Source organism: Haliaeetus albicilla, chromosome 26 (assembly GCF_947461875.1).
Source record: "Haliaeetus albicilla chromosome 26, bHalAlb1.1, whole genome shotgun sequence".
NCBI lineage: Eukaryota > Metazoa > Chordata > Aves > Accipitriformes > Accipitridae > Haliaeetus > Haliaeetus albicilla.
Window position 1 is genome coordinate 2,677,398 of NC_091508.1, and position 15,228 is coordinate 2,692,625.

At 52.8% G+C, this 15,228-nt stretch overlaps 2 protein-coding genes across 2 annotated transcripts; one reads left to right on the plus strand and one right to left on the minus strand.

Moving 5' to 3' along the window:
- The first annotated feature begins 446 nt into the window (after positions 1-446).
- On the plus strand, positions 447-4,406 carry AVPR1B (arginine vasopressin receptor 1B). Its single transcript, XM_009929877.2, has 2 exons — positions 447-2,312; positions 3,231-4,406. The coding sequence occupies exons 1-2, from the start codon at positions 1,334-1,336 to the stop codon at positions 3,536-3,538; spliced, it is 1,287 nt and encodes a 428-aa protein (XP_009928179.2). The 5' UTR covers positions 447-1,333; the 3' UTR covers positions 3,539-4,406.
- A 413-nt stretch (positions 4,407-4,819) lies between these two features.
- Positions 4,820-10,321, minus strand: RHEX (regulator of hemoglobinization and erythroid cell expansion). The gene is made up of 5 exons (XM_069770762.1): positions 9,817-10,321; positions 8,559-8,647; positions 7,563-7,670; positions 7,121-7,182; positions 4,820-6,825 (listed from the first exon to the last, which is right to left on the minus strand). The coding sequence occupies exons 1-5, from the start codon at positions 9,831-9,833 to the stop codon at positions 6,619-6,621; spliced, it is 483 nt and encodes a 160-aa protein (XP_069626863.1). The 5' UTR covers positions 9,834-10,321; the 3' UTR covers positions 4,820-6,618.
- Between the last annotated feature and the right edge of the window lie 4,907 nt (positions 10,322-15,228).

The window sequence follows — 15,228 nt, forward strand, 5'->3', positions numbered from 1 at the left end:
ATCCCGCTCCCCACCTTCGGGGTGGTTTTCTGTCAGGTGGAGTAAAACAACAGCGTTTAGCTGAGGACTAAGCAGGCAGAATCAGGCTTTTGCCATGTCCCAGGGACAATCTCCGTCCCCTTCCTACACAGGAGGAAAGGGACAGCTGATCAAAACACGACGTGGAGCCAGTAAATGATGTTTCCACCGACTTTGCTGCGGGGATGAGACCCAGCCTCACAAAGCCGCTGGATGTCTGACTCCTGCTGCACAAGCCGCTCTGGGGGACCCGCACCCCCTCGTCCCCCCCTGCACAGGCTCTCAGGACAGAGGCTTCTCCTGTTGGGCCCAGAGAAGCCAAGGGTAGAGATTTGGGGGGGGTCAGACCAGTAGGGACAGTGCAAACTGGGGGCAGAGCATCCCCAGCCCTGACACGCTGCAGAAGAGGGGACACGGGGGACGAGGGTGGAAGCGCAGGAGGATTCTCAGCCTTTGGCTCTCGCCCAGAAATCACGTTTGGTAAAAGCCCCTGGCAAAGCCCATGGATAGCAGCTCCCGAGAGAACGGCAGGAGGGGAACCGGCTCTCACCTGCCCGTTGCGGCGTCCGGCAGCGCTCGGCGCAGCGCGGCGGCAGAGCCGGCGTGGTGGAGCCAGGAGGCTGGGGCCAGCCGGGGAGGGGAGCTGCCAGGCTATAAAACCCCGACCCGGGCGGACGGCGTTCACACACAAACGGAGACCAAGAGCCATCACCAGCAGACGGTCGCTCCGCTTCCCGCAGAGACACAGGCGCTTGGACACTGCTCGCCTGACTTCTGCTATTCTTGGAACGAGAAGGCCAAAGAGATGCAGCCTCTGTAGCGTTTTCCTGTTACTTTTACTGCACTAAAAAGAAGCAACAAAGATGACTCCCCTTTCCCCTTCAATTTACCAGCGCAGGGCGTAGAGGGGGCACACAAGATGAGCAGTCCAGGGGGAAACAGGGATTTGGGAATGGCTAGTGCAGATGAGAAAAAGATCGAGGACTGAGCCGGGAGCTCTTGCACCTCTTCACTTATCAGGAATATTTGCATGGAGCAGCCCAGCCAGAGAGGGGAATCGCAGCCTCGCGGCACAGGATTAGCGTGATGTTGAGGAGCACAAAGCAGAGGAGGTGACAACCTGCACCGGTGTTGGGGACCGCTGGAGGAGGCATGTCCAGCCCCCCCACAGCCGGGGGCAGAGGAGCTGGCGCAGCAGTGCTCAGGGGCAGCACTGGCCCCGACAGCTCAGCCCTGGGGAGGCAGGGAAGGGTTTAACAGGCCATCGGAGACGAGCGTTATAGCTGCCTGTGCTCCTGCAGAGCTTCCTGAAGGGATGGAGCCAGGATGGGGCTGGAACAGCACTCATCTCAGCCGGTCTGGGCACAGCCAGGAGCTGCTGAGCCCCCAGACCCTGGCAGGGGACCCCAACCTGACCCTTTTGCACACCCGGGATGAGGAGCTGGCCAAGGCAGAGATCGGGGTGCTGGCCACCATCCTGACCGTAGCGACTGTAGGCAACGTGGGGGTGCTGCTGGCGATGTACCGCCTGAGGAAGAAGATGAGCCGGATGCATCTCTTCATCCTGCACCTGGGGCTGACCGACCTGGGCGTTGCGCTCTTCCAGGTGCTGCCGCAGATGATCTGGGAGGTGACGTACCGCTTCCTGGGCCCGGACCCTCTCTGCAGGGCGGTCAAGTACCTGCAGGTGCTGAGCATGTTCGCCTCCACCTACATGCTCATCATGATGACGCTGGACCGCTACATGGCCGTGTGCCACCCGCTGCACACCCTGCAGCAGCCCAGCCGCCAGGCCTATGTGATGATCGGGGCTACGTGGCTGCTCAGCTGCCTGCTCAGCCTGCCCCAGATCTTCATCTTCTCCCTGCGGGAGGTGCGCCAGGGCTCGGGGGTGCTGGACTGCTGGGCAGACTTCAGGTACCCATGGGGAGCCCGAGCCTACATCACCTGGACCACACTGTGCATCTTCATCCTGCCCGTCAGCATCCTCACCGTCTGCTACAGCCTCATCTGCTATGAGATCTGCAAGAACCTCAAGGGCAAGACCCAGAGCGGTGCCCCCAGCTCGGGGGGGCCCACAGCAGCTGCCCCTCCTGCTCCCTGCTCCTCCGAGAAGAGTGGGCAATGCCCCAGCGGGCAGCCCTCACGGGTAAGCAGCGTGCGGACCATCTCCCGTGCCAAGATCCGCACGGTGAAGATGACCTTTGTCATTGTGGTGGCCTACGTCGCCTGCTGGGCACCGTTTTTTAGCATGCAGATGTGGTCGGTGTGGGACGAGGATGCTCCTGATGATGGTGAGTAGCGGTGGGGATCCCGGGCTGCAGCTCGCAGCAGGCAGAGCCCTGGGCACCCAACGCACACAACACACCCATTGCATTTTTAACAGACAAGAGCTGTCTTATTTTGTCATTTTAAAAATCATGGGGATGGCTACAGATTTGCTCCCCGGTAGTATTTATAGAAAACAGTTTGCAGAGTCAAATCATTTCTTTCACCAGAACACCCACTGAAAAGCAATGGATTCTGCCCATCACCTGTAGGGACGGGTAAAGGTGTGGGAATATCTTTGCCGTGTGTGTTTCTCCCCTCATGTGGGAATTTGCTTCAGGAGCTGCTGTGTTTGCTACGTGACTGCAGGGAGGGTTTGAATTGTGCCTGCTGCTCCCACCCTCCCACGGCCTCACGGAGCAGCCGTGCTGCTGGAGCAGGTCCTTTGTGTGGAACACCAAGTGCCCGTAAGGCTTTTGCTGAGCCAGCTCCAGAGGTTTCAGAAGTGGATTTCTGGTTTCATAGGTTAACTTTTTCTGGAAGTTTTCAGTAGCTCTTCTTGCCCGTTCATGAGTAGAAGGAACTTTATCCAAGATTTTGAAAGGCCTCTGGGAGATGCTTTGGCCAGCAAACAGGCTGAAGGAAGGTCCAAAAGCTGCTGGGTCTCATCTCCCAGCACTCTCCCTGAGGATGTGCTCCAGCACATCCCCATTAACAGTACATCACCCACCTCCAACCCACAGCCAAAATTAGACCCCAGCTCTCCCTGCCATGCTGCAAACTCTCCTACCCAAAGAAATGCCCATCAGATGGGATGGCAACAGGGCAAAGGACACGTGCCCGAGCCAGAAGGAGCCCCCAGGTCCTGCCCATTGCACACTGGGACCCTGCCCAGATCACACCCAGCCTGGTAGATGTTTCATCTCTCTCTCTTGCCTTCCCAGAGTCCACCAATGTGGCTTTCACCATCACCATGCTGCTGGCCAGCCTCAGCAGCTGCTGCAACCCCTGGATTTACATGTTCTTCAGCGGGCACCTCCTCCAGGACGCAGCACGCTGCCTGTCCTGCTGGGGTGGGCCCCGGCCCGGGCTGCGGAGACAAGCGTCCACTGGGAGCCTCTGCAGCAGGAAAACCACTATCCTGAGCCACAGCCACCACACCAGCCCCACCAGCCTCCCCCTGCATGGGGGCAGCGCCAAGGACTTCTGCCCACCCTGCGAGGAGGTGGTGACCGAGTCGGGCACGCTCTAGGCTGCGGATGTCCCCAGGCACATCTCTCCATTGGAGACAGCTGCCACCAGATGTGACACCACGAACGTTGTCGCTGCAGAGCTGTCTCCCTCCCCACCTAGTAGCATCTCATTTTGCAGGAAGCTGTGTGCTTCACCCGGAAAGCATCGCTGTCCGTCTTGCCCTTGCGTGCTTGCTACTGTGCACGCTGCATCTGCTGTGAGCATCGGGGATGATAGACAGAGCCCCGTCAGCTCTTGCCTGACCACAGCATGCACCTCCCTTGTACGTTAGAAAGCTTCTCGGTGCCTGGCTGCTCTCCTCCAGGAATGCCTTACATCCCAGGTGTCTGCCAAGGGATGCTGCACCAGCACATCTTCCTGGAGGGACTCGGTGTTTAACAGATGCCAGCAAAGCAGCCTGAGCACAGCAGGAGGCAACGTGGCTACATCTGCTCGAGAGCTCCCTGCAAGCAAGTTACTCATCTCCCATCCTCAGGGTTTTGCGGGCAGATCAGACACAGCTTTCCCACGCCCTGGGGCACCCCACACTCTCCCCTCTGGGCGGCATAGCGTTGCCTTCTAGCTGACAGGCAGCTCTGGAGCTGGACCCCCTGCCCACCTCCCCATGGGCAGGGATGGAGCAAAAGCCACAGGGCAGAAATGTCCTCTCCCGTTGCGCACAGCGGCATCGCACCGGGCTGGTGCAAGCATCCGAAATGCAGCGCTGACACCACCAAAGAGCTGCTGGGAGCAGCCCTGGCCCAGGTCCAGCTTGCCCAGGCAGATCCTGCCTCCCTCCGTGCCCCGACACTTCCCATCAGGTTTATTTGCAGCCCCCAGCCGCTGTGCAGGGCTGCTCCGCGCTCTTCAACAGCTGCTGCATCCCATTAAAGAGCTGCTCTCAAATTGCTGCTGCTTTTGTCTTATTTAGCAGAGATCAGAGTGCTGAAACCACCCAGGGCTCAGGGATGGCTTCAGGGAGCTTGGGAGCACAGAGGAGGGGTGGCTGGCAGCCAGGACCAAGCCATGGCCTTGCAGTCCCAGCCTGGCCCCCGTCCTTCCCCCTGCGTGTTGTGGGTCTCCCAGAAGCTGTTTGGTGTAAGAAGAAAGCACGAGTGAGGCAGGCAAGAGCATCCTTTTGCTCTGGGAGTCCAGTTCAAAAGCTAGTGATGGGGGATGTACAAGTGCCCCAGCAAGCACGAGGGTACCGGATTCCCTGCAAGAAAGGTGCGTTATTCCCTCTCTTATCGCAGGCTAACTCTGTAAAAATAAGACATTAAGAGTAAAGTGTTTTGAAATCTTAAATTATTTTCACTTTTTAATCACCAAGCATTTGAATCAGTTTTTCCAGAAACTCCCACTAGCTGCTTTTGACCTCATTTCCAGTTCCATTAGCGCACCTCTCCTGGCCTTTAGCAAAGTTTTCCAGAGATTGTTTGGGGTTTTGAACATTTTCCTTCATGTGCCCTTCAAGTTGGGCCAGATCTGCACAACAAGGTCATAAACCCAAGAGTGCCTGACGCCCCCAGGATCGATACTAAATCAATTGTCTCACAACCTTTCATTAAAGCACATCGCGGCTGAGCCGATTTGAAATGCACTCGGGGCAGCTCCATCCCTGATGGAGGGGGGCTGTGCTGGGAGGCAGCGGCTCCATCCCCCTAACAGAGCTCCCAGCTATTGCACAGTTCCCCTTTCCCAGCACATTGAATGTTATTTCTTGAAAAATCATAAGTAACAAAATGCAGAGTGATGGGAAGGAACCAGCTCCATTTGCAGCAGCAATTTGCTGCAGCAGAGCGAGGGTGGCGAGCCCCAGCCATGAGGAAGGCTGGCCGGGCACTGGCTCTCCTGGACCTCGGGAGCATGAAGGTGACCTGACAAATATAATCACTATCAAGCAGGGGAAACAGCACCTCTGAGAAGATAACAGCCTTCAAGCATATTCGGTTCACAATCCCAAGCTTATCTCTGCAAGCTGGAAGGCCCCCAACTCAGTTTTGTTAAAGAAAATTGCAGTGCTCTACTTCAAGTCCCCTGGAAATTAGACCAATACTTAAGGAAAATGTGAAACGTGGTGCCAGATCACGGGGGGGGGCAAGCAGCATGTGCCCCAGCCCAGGGCACTGACCCCCCCTCTGCAGCTCTGCTAGGTGCAGGTATCGCTCAGGCAAGGAGAGGCCGACTCCTGCACCCAGGGCATTCGGTGCAGGAACAAAGCAGGAAAAGCAAAAGCTGGGAAACAGGGAATAGTGCCCCTCCCCAAAAGACCCAGTGGGATTCCACTTGCCTACACTTACATGGAGAGCTGTGGTCCAGTCCTGTGCCCCTCACAGCCCAAGGGGACCAGCAGCCAAACCCTATTCCCTAGCTGAGGAGGGGGGATATAAATCCCCTCGGAATCCATCGGCCGTTTGCCAGCTGGGCTGACGACTGTGGCTTTCAGCTGGGGGAGGAAACTCTGGTGCGTGGTCGGGGAGGTCAAGCTGCCTGCGTGGCCACCCCAGCCCCAGTGACAGTTCTGGGAGTGATGGGGACTTGGAAAGATTTTGAGCATCAGTGGAAAAGGGCTGCAGGGGAGGGCGATGAATCAGGGCTTGTTGGGCAGCGAGGGCAAAGCTGGTGGAGGAACCGTATTTAAAAGTATTTTATGACAGCGATCAGCAAAGAAAGCATCATGCAGAGGAGCTGCCAGCCAGTCTGGGTGGATATTTTGAAGATCACTGCGTTTCCCTCCCTGAACTACATCCCATTTTGAGGGGCAGGGGGGAATGTTTCATTTGCTTTCATGAAATGAGAAAAAGGGCCGTCACAAAACTGGAGAGCACATTTCAGCCTGGGTAGGAGGAACGCTTCTCTGTGCCATCCCACACTCAGCAGCCTTCAGGAACAGTGATGCATTTAAGTAAAATACCAAGCAAATTGTATCAGCGGGTTAGAGTGTTACAAGGAATAAAAGCTGGCAGGCTCAGCCGGTGCCAGGCGCTGACCGAGGCGAGGGGAAGGGGAAGCCCCGGTCGTGTGGCTGCCGGGGGCTTCGGGCATCTCCCCGTCCCGGCGGTGGTCTGACCCGAAACCCCGCCAGCAGCATCCCGGGTGTCACAGCTTCACCTCGGTGTACTCGGTGGACTTGGATGCCACGGGGCTGGAGCAGGTCCAGAAATCTGCTTTTCTCTTCTTTGGGTCCACGTTGACGTAGTCCGCCCCGGTCTTCATGTTCTCGTAGTCGCTGGTGGAGCCTGGCCCGCAGCCTTTCCCCGGGAAAACCAGGGAGGTGTAATTGAGCTTTTCTTCTGCGCGAGGGCCCTGCAGAACCAGACAAAAACCCCCAAGTCAGGCACCGGCATCCCCCGGGGATGGATTTGCCCTTGAACCCGCACAAAGGCGTGCAGCCGCTCAAGGTGCCCGGGATGTGCCCAGGGATCTCCCTGGCCCTTGGGGATGCTTCTCTCTAAACGGGGAATGTTGTGTATGGCAGGTGACAACCACCAGCCCAGCCTCACTGCCAGTATGTCCATAGGGTTCGATGCATTCGTCCCCCTGTTGCTGTTCTGCGGATGTCAAGGCTGCTCTTGGCAAAGGCTCTCTGCCACGGCCGTACCTGCGGGCTGGAAGGGCTGCTGTCCGAGTCATCCGAGGTCTCTGAAGACGTGTCGCTGCTCCCTTAAAAAGAGGAAACATTACCACCTCCATCGCTACTTGAGGGGGGATTAAAGGAAAAAAGTAATCGGGGAGAAAAAGCGAACACCCTCGAGAGTGAAAATTGAAAATCCAAAAGGCATCAGTGTGATCTCTCCCCTCGTCATCCCTCTGCCCGTGGGGAACCGGGCAGGGCAAGCCCGGAGGAGGCAGGAGGCAAAACTGGAATTGCGAGCGGCTGTTGCGCCTGCCCTTCGCCCGGCCGCTCGCTCCCTCTTCCACCCCGAGGCCAGCAGGTGAGGGTCTTCCCAGCTGGTTAAGGAAGAGAGTACTGCACAAATGCAATACCATACGTTTCTTTTCATGTGCCAGGACAAAACCCCGTTGCTGCAGGATCCCCTTACCCATGTAGGTCGGTCTTTGTACCCCTTCCCCTCCTGCTGAAGAGGTCGGAGGCTGCCGGGGCTGCGCTGCAGGGCTGCTGCTCGCCTGCTTGCTGCAGGAATGGCTGGCTGCAACCAAGAGGTGAGTTAGCATCTTGCTCCAGCCCAAGACACCGGCTGTGTCCGACGCACCCCACACACCATGCCACACGGACCCCCACCCGCTCTCCGAGCCCCAGCACTGCCCCACAGCAAAGCCAGTTCAGTGCAAGCCGCTGGCACAGCAGTAATTATTATTATGTATTGGAGCAGGCAAATATCTATCAGTTCAATTACTGGGATGATTAAGTGCGTGCCCTGTTCTCCCATGATGAAAGACTCCAGTGTTAAATCACGGCATCAGGGCCTCTTCCTGTGCAAGTTTGAAATTAGTTTGACCCACGGGGCCAAGCAGAGCTTGTCTGTGTACAAATGTGGGCAGCAGTTTTGCATGAAAGATTTTCCTGCTGGAAATTGTAGCTTCATCCGAATTAATACTTTGCAAATGGGTTCTGATGGTATTTTTCCACCACTTTACTAATAAAAGCAATAAAAGAAAATGGCTTTGAAACAACAAAAGGCTGTATACCCCTATCTGATACTGCCCACACCACCTATAGCTGCTCACAAGGGTAGCCTCCCTTAGCCATAGCCTGGCCCCCCGGCACAGCGCAGCAATGCTGGTGGTCAGTCCCTGCCCTGACCCGTTCCCGTCCCACGCCAGTGCTCAATCCACCCAGGGGTCCGGCGGGTCCCTGGGGGGGCCCAGCTCCGGCACTCGCTCCACGTGGGCTCCGCAGCGGTGCCGGTCTCTCCCCAGAGCGGGAGCGAGAACCAGACCCAGAACAAGGTCTTGGTTGTGCTTTACAAACTGGGGGATGTTGAAGCTTTGGGCAAATTATTTTCCCCCTCTGAACTGGACAATTGCGAGTGAGAATGAGGAACACAACAGATAAAGCCAACAAGATAGTAAATTACCTATTTTCCTGCTGAGCATGATGTAAAGTGTCAGCAAGAGGAGAGCGTATAGGATCAAGGTGACAGCTGAGATGACAGCAAGCACCCACCTGAACAAGAGAAAAGTATTTTGTCTAAGTGAAAGAAATAACCAAATTATTTTAAATCTGTTTAGCTGCCATTGCTTCAAAGCATGTTTTAGACAAAGGTTTGCTGGTTGTCCTGGTTTCAGCTGGGATAGAGTTAATTTTCTTTCCAGTAGCTGGTATAGTCTTAGATTCAGTATGAGAAGAATGTTGATAACACGCTGATGTTTTCAGTTGTTGCTAAGTAGTGTTTATACTAAGTCAAGGACTTTTCAGCTTCTCATGCCCAGCCAGCAGGAAGGCTGGAGGGGCACAAGAAGTTGGGAGGGGACACAGCCAGGACAGCTGACCCAAACTGGCCAAAGGGGTATTCCATACCATGTGGTATCATGTCCAGTATATAAACTGGGGGGAGTTGGCCTGGGGGCGGATTGCTGCTCGGGAACTAACTGGGCATCGGTCAGCGAGTGGTGAGCTATTGCATTGTGCATCACTTGTTTAGTATATTCCAATTCTTTTATTATTATTATCATTATTATTTTCTTCCTTTCTGTCCTGTTAAACTGTATTTATCTCAACCCACAAGTTTTACTTTTTTTTCCCATTCTCTCTCCCACCCCACTGGTTGGGGGGAGTGAGCGAGCAGCTGCATGGTGCTTAGTTGCTGGCTGGGCTTAAACCACGACACTGGTACAGTTTTTAGTTTTGCTTTTTGTCTTTAAGGCGATGTGCTCAAAAATCTGGGCCTTCGTTTTCACAAATGACTAGTGCTCCTCACACTTCATTTTTGGGTGCCCATCTTAAGGGTTTTCAAAAGCCTCATTGCCAGCGGCGGGGGAGGTTGCGCAGTGCTTGCTGAAAGAGAGAAGTTACAAATATGGCTCCCGCCAAAATCACGAGCCCTTTCTAAGACTCTGCCAAACGCGTCCACCCAGCGAGAACACGTAATTGCCCCCCAGCACTGCAAAAAGCCGGCGCGGTGTCACCAGCGACGGGGGCTGCAGCATCCCCGTGCTCCACCGCTGCTCCCGGACCCGCGGCACAGCATCCCTGCAGCCAGAGCCCGGCCAAGCGAGGACTGAGAAACTTAGCAGAAAGGTGCCACGTAGCAGCGGTTATCCTTCCATCTTAGAGCGTTTCCCTCCCTGCAGAAGGGCTGCCCGCCGCTCTTTAGCCCGGGGTGTTGTACTCACCACTCGCAAGCGCTCATCCTCCCCACGCGGCGTCTCGGCGGTCGGCGTGACGCCCAGCGAAGCGCTGGAGGTCTTGGGAGGGGACGGAGAGAGGCAGCTAGCCCTGGTGGCAATCAACCAAAATGGTCCCATTGAGCTTCACGCTGCTCCTCATCAACTGAAGATCAGGCTCGCCACTTGAAAGCAGTGGTCTGACATTGCAGACGTAAAATAAATGTACCCGGCCTTCCCTCTGCACGAGGCTCTTACTGTATGTGCAAGTCCTTCTCGTATGCACCCCTTACACAGCCAGACTCTCCCTGCCGTTATCATCGAGCTTAATGGTTTTATACACTGTCGCCTCGGTCATATCTGATACTTGACGGGAGCTTCTGGGCTCTGCCGTGGCGCTGATAGTAACAAGAACTGAAATTTATTCTTCTTGCTTTTATCCTCTCTCACGCTTCTTCTTTTTTTTTTTTAATCCATGAGAAATATTTGATAACTATAATCTGGAAAAAACTCCCATAGAAGAAAGTAACCAAAAGAAGGCCATGGGTTTCGTGGCAGGCTCTTGCATCAGTCAAGATCCAGCCAGAAAGGTCAGAGGCCCTTCAACACCTCTGCATTTGAAACACCTCAGATTTAATTCTAGGTGAGTGCTTAAATCCTCTTGAAGTTAAGGGAACGTAAGGCACGTAATCAGAAAACACATATGCCTGAACTGGGCCCCTTTGCTTGGGAATTTTGGCCATAATACTAAAGAGATTTATAATAAAGGACGGCAATCGGGGTCATTCATTTTGTGACCTTTCACTTCCAAAAAAGTACTTTAAATTTTCACTCAATGCCTATATACTTACTATTTATAAATGGCTAACATAGGGAGGTATCTTCAGCTAAAGCTTTGATACAATGATTAAAGGAACCATATAATATGATTGATAGACTGACAGATAGATTGATAGTTAGAGCAAAGGCATTACCCATCCTATGGACCAGATTCTATAATTTCCTCTATGACACATTTCTAAGAGTAATTCATTAAAAGCTTTTCCGATAACCTCGCCAATCTCCTGTGAAATTCCACTTACCCCAACAGTTTGGGAACTGCCAAGCTAGAAGTCCATTTCCTGCTGGAATTTTCCCCCCTCCCTTATTGAACTGATCTGTCCCCAAATATCCTTCTCAAATGGCTGTCATTCTTAAATGGCTCATTTCCTACAGTGGGGCAGGAGATGCTGCTGCAGCAGATAATAATCTGAAAAATGAGGTATTCAAAAGGAAATTGCAAAATAAGACCCAAATCCAAATATCAGTAGCAGGCAGCTTCTTTGCTGAGATGGGGTATGGTGAGATTGAAGAGATGATATGCATATGCGCATTGAAATATCTATTTTGAAGATAACAGCTAGCACGATGCTGGCAGCACATGTACTTTTTTGGTGTATCAATCAGGTAACTTGTTGTGAGCCTCCCTCCCACCAGCCCCCAGGATATTAACTCTTTCTCGAGCAAGATGCCCTATTGAAATCAAGACTTGTAAAGAGCTCCTACTCGGCTGGTTACCAAGTAGTGAATTCAAGACATCTACACTCAGTCAAAAGGTAAGCAAAATCCCGGGAATGCCTCAAATTATTTTAATCCCATTTGCCTCGGGCCTCAATGACCCAGGTTAAGGCTAAAGCTCAGGCTGGCAGCGATGCACGCCTGCAGACATCCCCCAGACACGGTCACCAAGCCCAGCTCTCGTCCCGATGTACAACCCCTCTGCTTTCCGAGGCATCGCGTGCAACAGCTGATGGAGCGCAATATCCAACGGTGTTTTACCTGGGGGACCAGAGGTTTCCGTACCTTCCCTTTCCTCAGGACCTGGGCAGCTGGGGCCTTGGAGGGAGCAGGAATTAAGGACGTTTCAGCAGCATTTTTGGTGGCTGTGCAGCCACAGGGGACCAGCAGTGCAGAAGCGCTCGCCGGCTCGGTGCCGGATGCGGTCTCGCTCTACCTCAATGGCGATGGCAGGAACAAGCCCACAAGAGGTTCCATGACGCTTCCCCTCTGTCAACTGGTTCATTTAAATATATTTGGTTTGTGCTTCTCTGCTGTTCTGCGGTCACTTCTGATCCAGGGCTGGGGACGCTGTATCCCCTGGGCGGTTGTCCTTGGAGGTGTCCCCCCAAAACATCTTCCAGCAGTTTTGTGCTAAAATGCAGCTGAGCGTCGTTGGAGCAAAGCCGGTCCTGAAGGGCAGTGGAGCTGGCTCAGCCCTGAGCAATTCAGCTGCCATCCAAAAAGTGGTCCGGGTGCTTCCAAGTTAAAGTCTTCTATAGTGGTAAAACATTTTAAATCGTAAGGGACATGGTCCCAGAGCCTGGCACGGCTTAGTGTCAGCTGGGGGTGAATGGGCCTCCACCCGTCCATTTTCTGGAAAAATTTTCTGGTCAGTAGTAACTTGCAGCATCACTTAATAACGGCAGGGTGCAAACAGCTCACTCTCGTTGGATCACAGCAGATTTGGGGAGCGCCGGGCCACTGCTCCGTAGGAACTGATTTTGCAGCTCTCGCACTGAAGCAGCGTTTTGGTGCTGGAGATGCCCTGCAGCGGCCCAACCTCTCCTGTGCTTCTTCCTGGGCAGGAGATGGGCAGGGAGCGAGAGATTCCCCTTCTCGTGGGGTTCCTGATTCATGGGAACGGTGCCTGCTGGCTTTTAAACATCTCCATCGCCCCCCCACTCCCATAGCAATCCTCTCCTGGGCTGATAACATCCTGGCACCTCAGTGAATCCCCCTGGACTTTCTAAAGGCAAAGAGAAGACCGACTCCTAAGAAGCACTACGTACCCCCAGCTGCCAGGCGCCGTTGGGGTTCACCCCCAGAAGCTGCATCGTGAGTTGGGGTCCCCTGGCAGGTCCCCACCTTCGCTGCCCGCATTTGCCCCCCCATCCCCTGGGACCGCAGGGACCACGCCATCCATCAGCTCCATCGCAGGGTGATTTTAGTCCTGCTTTACCCACAGCTGCTTTGCCACAGGTAAATATTTAACTGAAGCTTGCTTGTTGGTTTTTTTTTTTTTTTAAAGTGTTTCCTATTGCAGGGTTTCATTCTTTCAAGTGCTCACTGATGTATAAACAGATTAACAGGTGGAAGAAGTATTTGATAAACAGAGAAAAAAGGCTTTTCAGAAAACCCTGTTCGGGTGTGATTTGAATCAGTCAGAGCTAATCGTGGAAGTGGCTAAACTAAAGGAAATATAAAAAAAGAATACTGATAACATATTTTTAGCCTGAAAGCAGGTTTCTTAACATGAGTAAAGCGCTGTATGCTGAACCGGCAAGAGGCATGTTTTCCGCACAAGATGCATAACCTATTTCTAACATATCTGAGGACAAGTATGTAAAGCTGGATGGGGTAAGATACACTTTATGACAGCTACTGCCTTTAAGCAATACAGCACTATATATAGGCCATATATTACTTATAAGACCTGGGATGTTCCAGTAGCTGGCACTTACCTTTCATTACATTTCTACTGAATGTAAGCACTTTTTCTGCTGTTTTATTAACGAGCCCCCAGTCTTATAAATACTTCTGCATGTTTGGCTCCGTCACTCTGGGCTTTCTCCGCCACATCAGGAGGGGCCGTAAAGGCAGCGCGGATGCCCCAGGAGCAGGCAGGGACAGGCAGGGACGGGCAGGGACGGGCAGGGACAGGCAGCACCGCAGCAGACCTCTGCTAAGGTGAGGAGCACCAAGTATTGAAAATGGTGCGGCTCTCCCGACTGCAAACACAGTACGGCTGAAAGTATGTGTGAAGCAAAGCCTTTTTCTCCCAATGTTCTGGACAAATATGGCCAAGTCTTGCACTGGCTCCCAAAAGAAAGAGAAAAAAAACCATTTTGTTCGACTTTAAAGAAAACTTTTGATTTACCTTTAAGAGTTTGGGGGTTAAAATTACTTTTAAAATAACTAAATAAAAGTAGAAATAGTTTTGCTTAACTTCAAAAATTTCTAAATTAAAGGTTTGACCTCTTTATTTCTTTCATCTTCATATTTTAACGCTGAACCTACTGTCACGAGTTTGCAGATTATGATGATCCAATTGGGGATCTTTTCCACTAAATAAACTATTTTGCTTGAAGTATTCAGCTTGTCTGTACTACGGCTCTCACTCACGTTTATCTCAGAAGCCCAGTGATCCTTCAGGCTGGATTTTCTTACAGGATTTTCAGGTTATAAACCATGTCCGTAACAATCGTCTTGCTGCTTTCGGCTGATCTGGCACTTGCTGCAATTGTTTTTGTTTTAGGATTTTTTCTTTTTTAAATCCCTTCTATGAATATATGATTAGGACAAGAAGGGAGGCCAGTATATTAAACTCCATCTTAAAAAGGAAATAGATAATAACTTTGTGTAAAAGCTACTCAGTAAAGAACACTGCAGCTACTGACCTAGGCATGGGGAAATGCAGGGAATTTGCATTTGGCTTGAAAAAAAATGGCTGCATCTGCCACCAGCATCGACTCTGCCGTGCCCCGCGTCTCCGCGCTCACACTAAAGAAACCTCTGATAAGATTTTTTTAAGCTTAAGCTGCCGGCGAAGCCAAGGAGAGGAGGAGCCCAGCAGCATCTCCCAGGGATGGGGACACAAGACCCCCCTAAGAGGGAGACAGGATTCGGCTCTTTCTCGGGCCATCCCCCATTAGCCGGGGTTGCATGTGGCTGCGTTGGGCTCACGGCCCCGCTGGTACCTGTGCCTCACAGACGAGGACTTTAATTAATTAGATAAAATATACTAACCGGGATAAATGCAAAATCGATTAGCACAGTGCTAAGGGTAGAAACCCTGTTAGTTACATGAACAGCGCTCACTGGGTAAAACACCTTTCTTTGTGGCACCCCTCACCCATTACTGTAGTGCCATAAACACAGAAAACAACCTCAAGGACGACCCGGCATCATCACAAGCCTTCAGCCGCGTGTCTGAGAGATGGTGGCAGCAAGAAAATCCTCGCCTTCCCCCACTCGCCTCCCCTCCGTATCTGAAGGCTTTATTTGTTCATTAGCATTTTTTATTTGCATTCACAGAGGCTTAATGAGACGGCCATCCTGTGTTAAACAAAAATCAGCCACTGGGGAAGAGCCCATTAGTGGCTGTAAAGCAACATGTAACTGTCTCCCATGCAAAGCCGCTTCTTCCCGACCGTGCTTTGATGGCACTGACTGCTATTTAAAAGGGAAGGTTGCAGATTCCTGAGCAGTTCATCACTGCTAATTAGTCTTTGCCTTTTAAAGTTTGTTCAGCAGCTGCCCCGTGCTACGAACACATCCCTTTCCTGCACCCTCCCTGCAGCTATCGGGCCATGGGGCACCCCACGGCCACGGGCAAGTCCCCGGGGGCGGCTGCAGGGGCAAAGGCAAGGGGAAACACATCTG